This window comes from Aedes albopictus, chromosome 2, assembly GCF_035046485.1.
Source record: "Aedes albopictus strain Foshan chromosome 2, AalbF5, whole genome shotgun sequence".
NCBI lineage: Eukaryota > Metazoa > Arthropoda > Insecta > Diptera > Culicidae > Aedes > Aedes albopictus.
The window spans coordinates 363,798,554-363,812,685 of record NC_085137.1 but is presented as its reverse complement, the minus strand read 5'-3'; the positions used below and the strand labels follow the sequence as shown (position 1 = coordinate 363,812,685).

The following is a 14,132-nucleotide window of genomic DNA, read 5'->3' as shown; positions in this document are numbered from 1 at the left end:
GAACTCAAGGCCTGACTTCAACCAGGCCATCCCGGATACTCAGGAATCTATTCGAAGAATTTACTTACTCCTGTTCGGTGCAGTACTGGTTTCTGGAAGTAACCGCTGTTTTCCGCATGCAAATAACGCTCATTGTAATCAATCCACGGTTTTTATGAAGTCAAGGCATGACTTCAATAAGATCGTCCAAATTGTCTACGTTGACATAACAAACATTTTACAGACTTTCAAGTATTGGTGCTTTTAAGAGCGATAAAAACAATTGAAAATCACCCGTGGTGATTATATCGAGTAACCATATTTTGTAAGGACGGATTCGGACAATCCATCGAGAGATTCAGAAAATATAAACAGTAGTACAAGCGCAACACACGTTCATAAGAGGTCTCCGATGACCTATTGGATCAATAAGGGAATCATATCTCGTGTTTAATTATGTCATTTGAAAACAGCAAACGTAAATGTAGACTTGGATGGTTCAGGAATGTTCAATATATTAAACATTCAAAGGAGAACTATCGAAGAATCTCAAAATCGAACCTGTAGCAACTTCATCTATCTTTAGACAATTTAATATGTAAACTCCTATTGAAATTCTTCGTTAAGAAGAAAGTTATAGTGGTTACAGTTTCATATTAAAGTTTAATTCAAAAATTCTCCTAGGTATTTTATATTTTTAGGAAAATTTTCCAAAATTGTTAAAAAATATTCCATGTATTTTTCTATGAATTTTCATTGGAACTCCTGTAAAAATTGAAATTCTAATAGAAATGCAGAAACTGCTTCAAAGATTTCTTCAGAAATCCTTTCATATTCATAGCTAAGATTACTAACAGAAGTTCTTCTACCGGAACTTTTTGATAATTTATTTTTTTTGCTTGGATACTACTATAATTATTTCCACATAGGCGTTGCTAACTAGGAATTTCTGAAACAACCTCAAAGTGATCCTCCAAGAGGAACCCTAGAAGGAAATCCGAGGGGTCATATATGACCCCAACATGAAAACGACTGTATAAGCACACATTCAATAAAACAGAATACTGCCTTCGGCAAAGTTGTTGCAAATTTAGTTCTCCTTTAAGGAAAAAGGGGAATATTTGTATTTAATACTTTATTGACAACCTAGAACATCCTGAACACCATTAAGTTAGGAGATACGACCGGACATACCAGTTCTAAAAGTTGAATTTGGATATGGGTTACGTTCATATTTATTAGACTGGGTCAACAAAGTCGGTTTTTTGGAACAAAGCTCTTTCGATTCCTTTTAGCGTCCAAAACAACTGTGCAAAATTTGAGAGCGATTGGTTGCTTCCCTGTATTTCGCATTGCGATTGGAATTTGTATGGGATTTAGTATGGGAAAACGTGCTTTTTTCTCATAAATTGAAGTTTTTTGACTAAAAAGATCTAACTAATGTCGTTGAAGTATACCCTAGGATATGTCGAAGGCCGCAAAGTGATCCTACACTTGTGAAAAAAATTATAACGTACAGATTTCCTAGTGGTGCTTAACATTTAACATGTAAAGGAATATCATCAATAATAAAATCTCAATGTTTGGTCTAAGTTACCAAGCGAATAACTTTTTTCACAAGCGTCGGATCACTTAGCGGTCTTCGGCAAAGTTTTTCGGCATATCCTAGGCTACGCTTTAGCTACATGATATTAGACAAAAGAATTCAACTCATGAGAAAAATGCATAAAAGTACGTTTTCCCATACTAACTTCCATTCCAAATTTTGCATAGTTGTTTGTCCTATAATTAAGTCCTTCACATCTACATGAATAACTTTATGTGTTTTTGCCATATATAATAACATTGCATAATCTACTGGGATCCGTGAAGCTCTTGAAGCCTTAAAAACCATTTTAAGATACTTTAGGGATATTCCAGGTCAGCCAAACTATCTTGGAATTCAAAACTTCAGGTCTACACTCGTAATAGTAGCCATATCTGATATACTGAGTTTCGTTGCATAATCAACCGCACTGGACCTGGAAGACTACTAGATATTAATATAAACCTTTGGGACATTCGAGGTCGTCCAATCTGTCCTATAATGAAGTACTTCAAATCTACAAAAATAACTTTATGTGTTTTCGCCATAAATAATAGCACTGCATAATCTGCTGGGATCCGCGAAGCTCTTGAAATTTCTCTACAAAATCAACCGTGGTTACTAGACCAATCTGAAGTATATTAGATATTATTATAAACCTTTTGGGACAGTCAGGTTCTATAGTGAAGTCCTTCAATCTACTAGAATAATTTTATATATTTTCGCCATATTGAACTTTCAGAAGACTCACTGGACATGATAGATTACAAATCTTAGCTTAGAATGATGAAGACATTAAGGTTACACCCGTAGACTTTAGGATCTGAACTCAAGAACAGTTTGGATGACCTAGGTTATCCAGAAAAAAAATATTCTGCATCATATTCTACCCTGTTTATGCTGTTGAGCACCAACACTACAGAAATATCGTCGAAAACACTCTATAATAACGCTTGGAAAAAATCCGGCTTCAAAGGATCAAGGGATCCCAGCATGAGTTCATTGAGAAATTTGAGAAGAAACTTGTGATGGAATGGCAGAAGAAATATGAGGCGGAATATCAAAAGGAATTTCTGAAAATTTTTCCAGAATAATCTGAGAAATATCAGAAGGCCCTTCTGTTAGAGTTTGAGATATCTTGAGGAATCCTAGAAAGTCTTACTGAAAAAAATATAAAAAATATTCTGAAAGAGAGATCCAAGAAGAATTTTCTGAAGAGACTCAAAAAACCCTCAAGGAATCTTAGAAACGCAAATCTGTTAAAGAACTTCTGGGAGAATAGTAAAACAACTGTCAGAAGAAAACACAGAAGATATTCCTTGAAAAAAAATCTTGAAAGGAATTCTAGGAAGAGTACCAAAGCCAAGTCCAGGAATAATCCTGGAAAGCATAACTTGAAGAATCACAGACAGACCATCTGGACACTTAATATAACTCAATGTCTTTATTATTTTCCAATTCTCGGGCAGAAAAACGTCGGATCGCTTGGCTAACTCGGTATAAAATGCCAACTCATGATCATGATATCGCAAATTAAAAGAACTATAATTTCTGCCACACAAAAACGACTGGGTGGCACTAGTAGGGGCACAGCGCAGCACAGCAAGTGACCGATGGCCGATGCGATAGCAATTTAGATAATGAACTGTTCGAGCGCGACGTACCTCAGCGCGACAATCAGTCCGACTCATGGAAATTTATGGCACTTTGAGAAAATTCTTCTGTGGTGCGTAGAGTTCTTGGGGCGGGCAGTCAGTCCAGTCAGCTACTGGTTAAGACATTTGAGAATTCACAAGATGCTATCTCCTGGTGTAAATTGTCGAAGGCGGCGATCCACACTTTTGTTCAATTGAGATATGGACACCAACTGACTTTCAATTGATTTATGGATGTTTATCGGAACAAGTTGAACAATAGTTACTGAAATTGATAGGTAGCATTGTGTGAAGCGTGTGTAGTTCGGTGTTCTGCTGCAATAAATGAAGAATTATGAGAGCTGCCCTCAAATAATTCAGATATTGAAGATCACAATAATTTGATGGAACACGAATCAAGTTTGAATTCTAAGTTTAAAACATTTCTAATGATCTTACTGGCCATAGCAAATATCCAAACCTTGAAGTATGAGCCCTTTCAAGTTTTCGATTTCTGTTACTTGATTGAGGAGTCAAGATATAATTTGCCACAAACTAATAAATGTATGGTTCGTTCTTTGTTCTAACTGCATGTCAATCTTAAAATAAATAATGCTTCTCTCTGTTTTCCAGGAACTAATAACAACACTGTACATAGGATTCCTGGGCCTTATTTTTGCCTCGTTTTTAGTGTATCTAATGGAGAAGGATGTGAAGGAAACCAAATTCAATAACTTTGCTCAAGCCTTGTGGTGGGGTGTGGTAAGTATCGTTGTAGACAAATATTTCTATGTTGCTTTAAAATATGCATTGCGAGTTGGATTTGAATGTTTTGCACTTTCATAAAATAATTCAACACCGGAGGATGTCCAATATCATCCAATAACACCGACGCCACGTGAGGTACAAAACATTCAAGTGTCTAAATTGAATCAAGGCACATCCCACTTCCATCACTTTTCTGGAAGGCTTCCAGCTATGGAGGTCTTCCAAAAAACTGACTAGAGTATCAATATTTGACCGAATTCTAACCGACCGAAATAATCTCTTCCAACTCATCTCTTCACGCTGTGCTGCTGTTCAATATAACCGCGTACTTGTACCACCATCGAAAAATCGCAAAAACACCCCGCTGCTTGGAATATTGTCGACACCACTCACTGTCCCTGGGCCCGAAATGCCAAATCAACGCGCTACACCTGAATGGAATGGAATCCCGCTCGCTACTAGATAACGCTGTGCACCGTCGGATACGGCGATATGGTACCGGAAACGTGGCAAGGGAAAATTATTGCCTCGTTTTGCGCCTTACTCGGAATCTCGTTCTTTGCCCTGCCAGCGGTAAGTAATGGTATCGAAATTTGAAAAATCAAAACTGGTTCGTTGAATAAAACAAGCATGAAAGGTGAAAAGTTTGTTATGAATAGCGAATGTAAGCCACGGAATCGATTAATTGCTGTAAGCGTCAGAGCAAATTTCATTTGGTACTACAGGTATACCTCGATTTAGTGGACCCTCGATTTTATGTGCATTTTATAATGGTCGAATTTTTAATATCCAATCAGTTTGAAACTTTCAGTTTGTGTTACGCACAGGTTATGTATGTATTATGTATGACTATATAATGCAGGAGTTTTCAGCCTTTTTACACGCAGAGCATTTCATACCCGAGCAGAGGAAAATATCAAAATAAGGCAGCCAATTAAACGCCCCATAATAAATTCAAAAGTTTCCATAAATAATTCGAAAATTGCCAATAAATAAATAGGGGTGGAAGCAATAATAAACTATAAAAGTTCCATAAACAAATCAAAAAACGCATAAATAAATCAAAACTTCCCATAAATAATTGATTTTCGAGCAATAAAAAATGCCAGAATATCCAAATATAAATCAACAATTGCAATAAAAAACTACATTTTTTCCAACAAAAAATTTCGAACATACTACATCACAGAACTATTATGCTAGAAAGACTGAAACTATGTGTGCAATTTAACAGACAATCGCTTGCTGTCCGAACTCGCTAACGCTCGTCGGACTTTGAAAAGGGATAACATCTCTGTTCGCATTCTACCGGGCAAATTCTTGGATCTGTGGATTGCCTAGATCCGAATCGACGCAGTTACGGCGCGTCGGATTTCGGAAACTTCGGCGGCCTTCTGCCGCCTCAGTTCCTCAATCCTCTATGCGGCTTCGCCGCATGGCTCAGCCGAAACTTTTACTGTACACATTGTTTCGTACATATTGCTAAATTTTCAATTGCTTTTTTGATGTTTTTCAATTGGGAATTTTTGAATTATTTATGGAAAAATCAGATTTATTTATGGAAAATTTAAACTTTTCTGGTGGAAAAAATGTAGTTATTTATTGAAATTTTTGAATTATTTGTGGAAATTCCGACATTTTTTATTGCTCGAAAATCAATTATTTATGGGAAATTTTGATTTATTTATGCACTTTTTGATTTGTTTATGGAAAATTTATAGTTTATTATTGCTCCCACCCTTACTTATTTATTGGCAATTTCTGATTTTGGTATGGAAAATGATTAATTTTCTATGAGTCGTTTATATTTTAGCCTCAAAATAATAACAACGGAATCACAAAACCTGTTTTTATATCTCGGTTTGTTATTATTAACTTATTAAGTCATCATCGTTCCATAACATGTTCTGTTGGGCAATCTTATTTTGTTATGATCGTGCTCTGGGTATATTTTCTTTAACTACATTTCAATAACATGTTTCGTTGTAGCACAAGTTCAGTTATCATTGTGTCATTGAGACTGTACAAACATTTGATCATTAATATTACAACATAACTAGCTTTGCAATCAAAACTACACCATTCGAGCTTTTCGTTGTTGACATCATTCCGTGAGGAACTGTATGAGAAAATATTATTTTGTCATCAGTTCCTCTTCTTTCTGACATAACGTTTTAACTGTGACAGAGCCAACTTATCAATTTGTTTAATAAGCACTTTGAAAAGTATACCTGTTTTTTTATGTCCCAATTTCAGTTACGTATGAATATGAATATAGAGAGTGTAATAGAGTGTTAGCCATTTTATGAAACTTTTTGGATCAACTGGTGGAATTCAAGGACGAACAACACTTTTTCGACAAAAATGTAAAAAAAAATAAGTCATCAAGAAGAAGAACTCTATTGATTATTATTTTTAAACATTTTATTTTTATTGATTTCACTGCATCGATTCCAGTGAATCTAAACTTGGATAAATGTGTCAATCAATGAGGTAATAATGTAAATTAATCTTTTAAACAATAAACCATCCAATAAAGGGCTTCTAAACGTCGGTAGTTTTTCTTCTTCTTCTTCTTCTTTATGGCTCTATTGACCCACTGGGACTTGGCCTGCCTCGCTTCAACTAAGTGTTCTTTGAGCACTTCCACAGTTATTAATTGAAGGGCTTTCTTTGCCTGCCATTGCATGAATTTGTATATTGTGGGGCAAGTACAATGATACACTATGCCCAGGGAATCGAGAAAATTTTCCCGACTGGAACGGGAATCGAACCCGCCGTCTTCGGATTGACGATCCATAGCCTTAACCACAAGGCTAACTGGAGAGTTTTTCATCAGTTGTTTGGAAAATAAACGAAAATTATTGTGTCTATCTGTTTTCGATAATAAATCGCTTGCGACAACAATAGCGTCGCAATTATGAATGAAACATTTAACAATGGATGCTATTGTTGCGTATCCCATTGAATTCGTATGGGACTTTGGAAAAGTTCCTATCCGCAACAGAAAAAAAGCAAATTTTGTTTACAGATTGTTATCAATAACTTATTCATATCAAAATTTGTTATTGAAATATTTAAAAAAAATCGCTGTTATTAAGTTGTTATTGAAACTAACAAAACATGTTATTAAACAGGTCTTCCATGAACATTTTTTTGTTATAATTTTTGTTATTTTGCCGCTTATGACAGACAAGTTTAGAACAGGATATGTTATGTAAATAACATGAAAATAACTCTTTCCGTTACTCAGTTATTTTTCCAAAATAACACATTATATTATGCTGTTGCTATTCCCTTCTGCTCAGGTATCCATCAATTGTTTTGTACAGCATCCATAATAGCACCAAAGCATGCCTCATGACATATGTATGTACTTGGTTTTATATATTTTCATTAATATCATACTTTCCTTTCAAACATTTTTCATAAATTTTTCTCGCTTTGTCGATGATCACGACGACCGGAGTACATGGGGTGTTTCCCTGGCGATATTTTTTTACAGATCCCTTAGCAATGACAATATGTTTAGCGGATGCATGCAAACTGCCCATTCGCCAGACTCAAAGCTTTCTAACAAACTACTTTCTACAATTTTTATGACATCCTCACCGAGAATTATTATATATTCCTGATAGTTTTTGGTAGATGCCTTATACTATCTTGTCGTGTACTCAGCTGATTGAATTTCAAAATTTCATAGAAATGTAATTGAAATGCTCCAGCAGATTACTGACAAGATGTGTGATGAATTATTTCCAATGCCATGGTGAAATCAGAACTTGTTACACTCAAACCTCCATTTAGGTAAAATCTATTTAGGTCCCTCCATTTAGGTAACGTAACCTAAATAGAATTTGGTTGTGTTCAGAACAGTTGGAGTACTTAAGATTGATGACGTCATACCCGACATTAACCTATCATTCACCTGTTTTTATTTTGGCCACCAAACCCAACATAGACCCAACAGTTGTTCGATGTTGGTCCAACAGTGTCCCAACATACGATAAAAATTTACCCGACATTGACCCGACATTCAACAATTTTTCAGTCTGGCGGAATTTTTCAGGGTTTTTTTTGTGTTCTGTGCCCAGCTAGTCATTTGCATGACAATTCTCACCTGAGACCCTCCAAAACCCCCGAAAACGCCCCTGAAGCCCCTCCCCTCCAGCGACTCCCTTGAAAGTTCTCTGAAACTCCGCATGACCATCTTTAAATCTCCTATTCAAGTCACTCTCCCTAGTTAAACTTCTTTGCAACCTTGTACTCCATTTAGGTAATGAACTGAATCCATTTAGGTAATGAATCCATTTAGGTAAAAATTCTATTTAGGCAGTCCCGACTCATTACCTAAATGGAGGTTTTGGTGTAGTCATGATTTCCCGATGTCACCGCTCCTTCACTGGTTTATTCCCATAAATGAATTCCTGGAGGAATCTTTGAAGGGACCGCTTGAGCAATTCCTGAACAACTGCTGGTAAAACTTCCGAAAGAATCCAACTTTTGAAGAAATTCCTGCAGAATTTTCGGAAATAATTCTAGGAATATAGAAAAAGTCTCCAAAGATATTTCCGAATGTACTGCTGAAGAAATTTCAGAAATAATTAAAAAAATATAAAAAAAATCTTAATGAAAAAACACCTGGAACCCCCTGGTGGAATACCTTATAAAACCTTTTGAGATATTTGTGGAAAACAATCCTGGACAAACCCGAGCAGAGGAGAATACCAAATAAATAACTACGAAATGACATAACCTGTTTTTATAGCTTTTCCATAACAAATTTTGTTGGACAATATCATTTTGTTATAATCAAGCTATTGACATACATTTACTAAATTACATTTAAATAACATGTTTTTTTGTACTATTGGTCAACTTATCAGCAATAATACAACAATAACAAATATTGAAATCACAGAAACAATTCGACGATTATAACCTGTCCCTTTGTGTTGTTCCATTTTTGTATTCAAGTCAGGAGGAAATTTCTGAACGACTGCTTTTAAGCATTCCTTAAATAACACTAGTTTACAACATTTTTGAACTCGGTAAGCGGATGATCGTTTTTGGTATAGAACCATGCCCTGAGTTCGAAAACGCGAAGGAAAAAAATTACAGTAGAGCGGAAATTTTTTCGACTTTCCATACAAGGTTGATGATTTGAAATCGATTTTTGTTCTATTTTTAAGCAAAGTCGCTCACTTCACACATCTCATTCTCCGTAATCAATACTCTGATTGAGCTGAATTTTTTACTGTAACTTGCCTTCATATAATATGTCAAATAAACGTTGAGAAAGAATTTTTAAATATTTTTTTTTCTTATTAAAAAAAATACATTTCTTCATATATTTTTGGAAATTTTGCAAACATTTAAGGATATTGTCCCCAAAACTCGTCAATATCTTGAATTTCATCAATCTGACGCAAAACCTGCATTCAGATGATCGAATGGTATTATATTCAGCTTTTAATTTATGGGAAAAGATTTAAAATTGGTTTACCAAAACGCAAGATATTTGAATTTTAGTTAATTCCATATTTTAAGAAGTTGTAAAACTCAATATTGAGCTAAAACTCAAAAATTGTTCAACTTTAAATTTTTTGAAGCACGGTTTCGAAATCAGCGCTAAATTATACTTCGAAAATTTTGGTTGTTGACAGAAGTTCACGACTTTCGATTTATTTTGTAAACTAGTGTAATTTCCGGTAAGCACTTGAAAATTCTGGAGGAACCTTTCGATTAATCCCTGGAGAAGTCTTCAAGAGAACTCCTGGCGCAATTTTCTAAGAAATTCCGAAGGTAATTCTTCTGAGCAATGTTTGGAATTCTTGGCAAAATCTTTTGAAAAACACCTGGAGAAACATTCGGAAAAACTCCTGATGAAATCCTTAAAGAAATTTTCAGAGTAATTTTAAGATGAACTTCAGGACTAATGATCACAGGGAATTCTGAAGAAATCCTTGAAGTGATTCTATGCAGGATTCTGGAGGAATTGCTAGAGGAGTCTTTGAAAATCCATGAAAGATTCCGTCAAAAACCCTCGGAGAAATTTCTGGAATATTTTTGACGTAATTTATGGAAAAGTTAAGATCAAATCTGTCGACGAATTTCTGGAAAAATTTTATGACAAAGTCACTTGACAAACACAAAAGGAGTTTTTGATGGAAATAAATAGAGGAATTTTAGAAAAAAATATTGCAAACATTTCTAGTGAAATTCCTGTAGGAATCATCAGAGGAAGTTCAGGAGAAATAATACCAAAATTTTTGGTGGAATCCTTGTAGAATCCAGAAGGAATATTCGACATAATTCTAGAATCCAGGGAAAATCGGAGGAATTAAAACAAAATGTCCAGAAAAGTTGTAATAATCTGTACAATATTTCCAATATCCCAAAAATTTCCTGCAAAACTGTTGAGCATTCTAAAAATTCTTCAGTTTCTACGCTAAAAAAACAAAACAAAAGTCACAAATTGCTATCGACGATCAAACTTTTTTCAAATACACGTGGTGATTTCAAAACCGTGCTCCGAAAACAATTTAAGTAGAACAGTACATGAATTACAGGTGGAAATCGAAGCTCATCCTATTTGATAATATTGTAATTACCGTAATCCGGGGTAACATTGATCAGAATTATCTGTCTTTCTTGAATAATTCTCTTATTAAAGCAAACATTACATGATTTATATTTTTAAAAGAAGTACTGGCCCTCTGAGTATGTGTTAAGCTACTCGAAAAAGTATTGTAAAACTTTAAAATATATTTAAAAAGGTTTTTTAATCTAATTTTTGATTTTGTTGATTTGGGGTAACATTGATCATGTCAGTGATCAATTTACTTTTTTGTTGAAAATACCCTTACTTACTAAATTCATAGTCGCTGGTTTCGAATATGTTGTCCAAATTCTCACAAATAATGTACTTTTTTAAGTTATTTAAGGACTAAAATCCTCTAAACCACGAATAACGCCTAAAGGTAGGCAATGGCTTAAGGAATTGATAGCTTACCTTTAATAAATCATATATTTTACTGAAAAATAGCATTTTCATAAAAGTTTCGTTTATTAAATCCTACTCTAGGATATCATATTGAAGTAATACAGTGATTTCGAACCTCATATTGTATCTAGTATTCACGCCAAGCATAAATGTTTGACAATGTATCTCATTGCGTTACGAAACACAGTTATGGAAAAATCGATTTAATTCAATGTGTATGAAATTCAATTTTCATAAATTGCATGTCATTTAATAGCTAAATGATAGCAGATTACGATATACCATTCTATAGTAGAAACTGATTCAATGTAAAATGTTTGTTTGAACATTTCATGAGGTGGGTCAAGCCGATCAATGTTACCCCGCTGATCAATGATACCCCGGATTACGGTACTAAAGTTTGATAATCTTGCGATTTCAAATCTCTTAGATAGAATAAAAAGCTGAATATAGTATTCTTCGATTATTTGAAAATATTTCTTACGTCAGAGTCAGCAAGCCTCGTTGGATAAATGTACGACTCATGCTGAAAAAATCAACTTTTCGCAACTCGTTACCTAAACAACTATTTCGATAGTGTATATAATTTTTAAATTTTTAATAGTTTTTTTTTGTTTTTTCCTTATTTATTCCCCACCCCCTCGTACCTGATGATAGGTCTTGGACATAAAACAATAATATTTTCATCGGCCTAAGTATTATAACTTATTTAGTAACTAGTTTGATAACAAAGCAAATTCTGCTCTCCGATTACTATCAAATAACATATTAATATCAAAATTGGTTATGGAAATATTTCCGAATTCACTGTTATTAAGTTGTTATTGAAACTAACAAAACAAGTTATTAAAATGGTTTTCCAGGAACATTTTTTTGTTATGGAATTTGTTATTTTGCCGCTTATAACAGGCAAGTTTATAACAAAATATGTTATGGTAATAACTTGAAAATAATCGATTTTATTATTCAGTTATTTTGCCCAAATAACACAACTCCTTATGTTGTTGTTATTCGCTTCTGCTCGGGAATCCCCTAGTTTAAATTCTAAACATTTTTTTAAATGAATTCCTGGATGAATCCAAAGAGAAATTCCTAAAGGTACGCTTGAAGGAAATCCTGTACGAATTTCTGAGAAAATACATATAGGAACACACGGCGGAATTTGTGATGAAATCTCTGTGTGAATTTCTACAGGAATATCTGAAAGAATGTCTTTCTGCCTTTCCATTAGAATCCTTATAAATCCTTATTAGAATCTCTGAAAAATTTTATAGAAATTTTTTTGAAGAAATCATAGAAGGATTTTCTAATACTTTCTCAAGAAATCCTTGGAGCATTTTTTGGAAGAGAAATTACTTGAAGGAATGACTAAAGGAATGTGAAGAAATTTTGGGAAATTTCCTTAATAATCGCTTGTAGAACTTCTAAAGCAATCCTTAGAGAAAATTATTTAGAAAGCTTCTGGAAAAAATTAACAGCAGTTCTGAATTTCTGATGTTCAATGTATCCGTGAATTATTTTTCTAAAAACATGGAGTATTTTTGAGAAAGTTCATGGAAGGTTTTCTAGATGAATGCTTCGACAATAATCTCTGAATAAAATAATATCTGAAAATCTGAAGAAATTCGTAGATGAATTTCTGGATAAATCTATGTCAGGTTTTTTGCAAGGAATTCTTGAAGTATTTTCTAAAGGAACCCATGCAACATTTTTAAAACTTTCTTAAGGAGTTTTTGGAAAAATTTCTGGAGGACATTCTAAAGTCTAGGGTAATCCCTAGAAAATTTTGTGACTGTATTTCTTTAGGATTTCCTGTATGATTTTTTTTTAAATATGTAATCTACCAGAAGTTGCCAAAGGTGTCCCTGAAAAAAAATCTCAAAGGTTCCATGGAAGATTTTTTCAGAAACTCGTGAAGGATTTTTTAAAGAAATCCTAGAATAGGTTTCAGCGAAGGTTCATGAAAGAATTATTGAAAAATCTGTGGAAGTTTCTTCAAAGTTGTTGTTAGAGAAATTTGTAAAAATAAATCTCTGTAGGAAAATATGGAATTGTTAGTCAAAAAATTATTAATCTAATTTATAATAAATGCCATGTGAGATTTTCTGAAATTTTTTTGGAAAGCTGTTTCTATAGAAATTCCTTTAAAAAATCCCGGATGGATCACACAGTTTTTTTTTACATTCCCTGGAGGAATTCTAAAAGAAATCCAAGAGATGAACCAGCCTAGGGCTGAAAATCTCTATAATAAAGAAATAATAATAATAATAATAAAAGAAATCCATGGAAGATTTTTTGAAAGAAATTCAAATTTTCAAAAATCTCTGGAGCAATTTCTAAAGCAAACCCCGGAGAAAGTTTTGGAATAATTACTTGGAAAATCGTTTGAGAGAATACTTAAAGCAATTTACAAAAGATTTTACGACAAAAAAAAATCTAGACAAGTCCCGCAAAATAGGGTAAATCTCTGTAGAATTTTCCAAAGAAATCCCTGGAGAAAATTCTGCAGAAACTCATGCATGCCTTTCTTACACATCTTTCAATGAAACTTTTAGAATTGCTAGTGGGATTTTAAGAGAAATGGGAAGTTGCTTTGGGAGTTTTTGATGAAATCTTTGAAAGAATTTCTAAAGTACCCCGGTACAAATTTTTGAAGGAACTTTTGAAACATTTTCTTAAACACTGAACTGAAGGCATCGCTGAAAGTATTATTAAAGGAATCTCTGGAGAAATTTCTGGATAAATGTCAAATGACGATTCTGAAGAACTCTCTAAACGAATTTTTGAAAGAATCTCTCGAGAATTTTTTGCTCGTATTCATGGATAATTTGTTGGAAAAAACGGAGGAGTTTAGGAAGTAAATCATGCAAGGTGCTTTGAAAGAATTCTTTGTGGAATTTGTTTAATAATAGGAATTTGTAAATAAATTTCTGAAGAGAATTTCCAAATCAATCCATGGATGATTTTTTGAAAGAATCCGTGGGGAAGTTTTTGACCATCGATGGTTTTCCGCTCTCCCCGTCCTGGAAGTTTGTCACATCATCAACACAGACGGGATGATAATGATAAAAGGCTAGAACCAAAACAAACCACGTAGATAGGCAGATAACTGGCATTGGCGTAGCTAGATTTTTCTTTTTTCCCACTCATTCTCCTTGAT

General features: G+C 33.9%; 1 protein-coding gene across 10 annotated transcripts in view; it reads left to right on the top strand.

The window, feature by feature from the left end:
* The window catches only part of LOC109622630 (potassium voltage-gated channel subfamily KQT member 1), a 601,129-nt gene that overhangs the window by 237,713 nt on the left and 349,284 nt on the right, over positions 1 to 14,132 (top strand). For all 10 annotated transcript variants that reach the window (XM_062852911.1, XM_062852912.1, XM_062852913.1 and 7 more), the window contains exons 7-8: positions 3,832 to 3,960; positions 4,429 to 4,539. In XM_062852911.1, the coding sequence (XP_062708895.1) occupies positions 3,832 to 3,960; positions 4,429 to 4,539 (240 nt within the window). The remainder of the gene's footprint in view (positions 1 to 3,831; positions 3,961 to 4,428; positions 4,540 to 14,132) is intronic.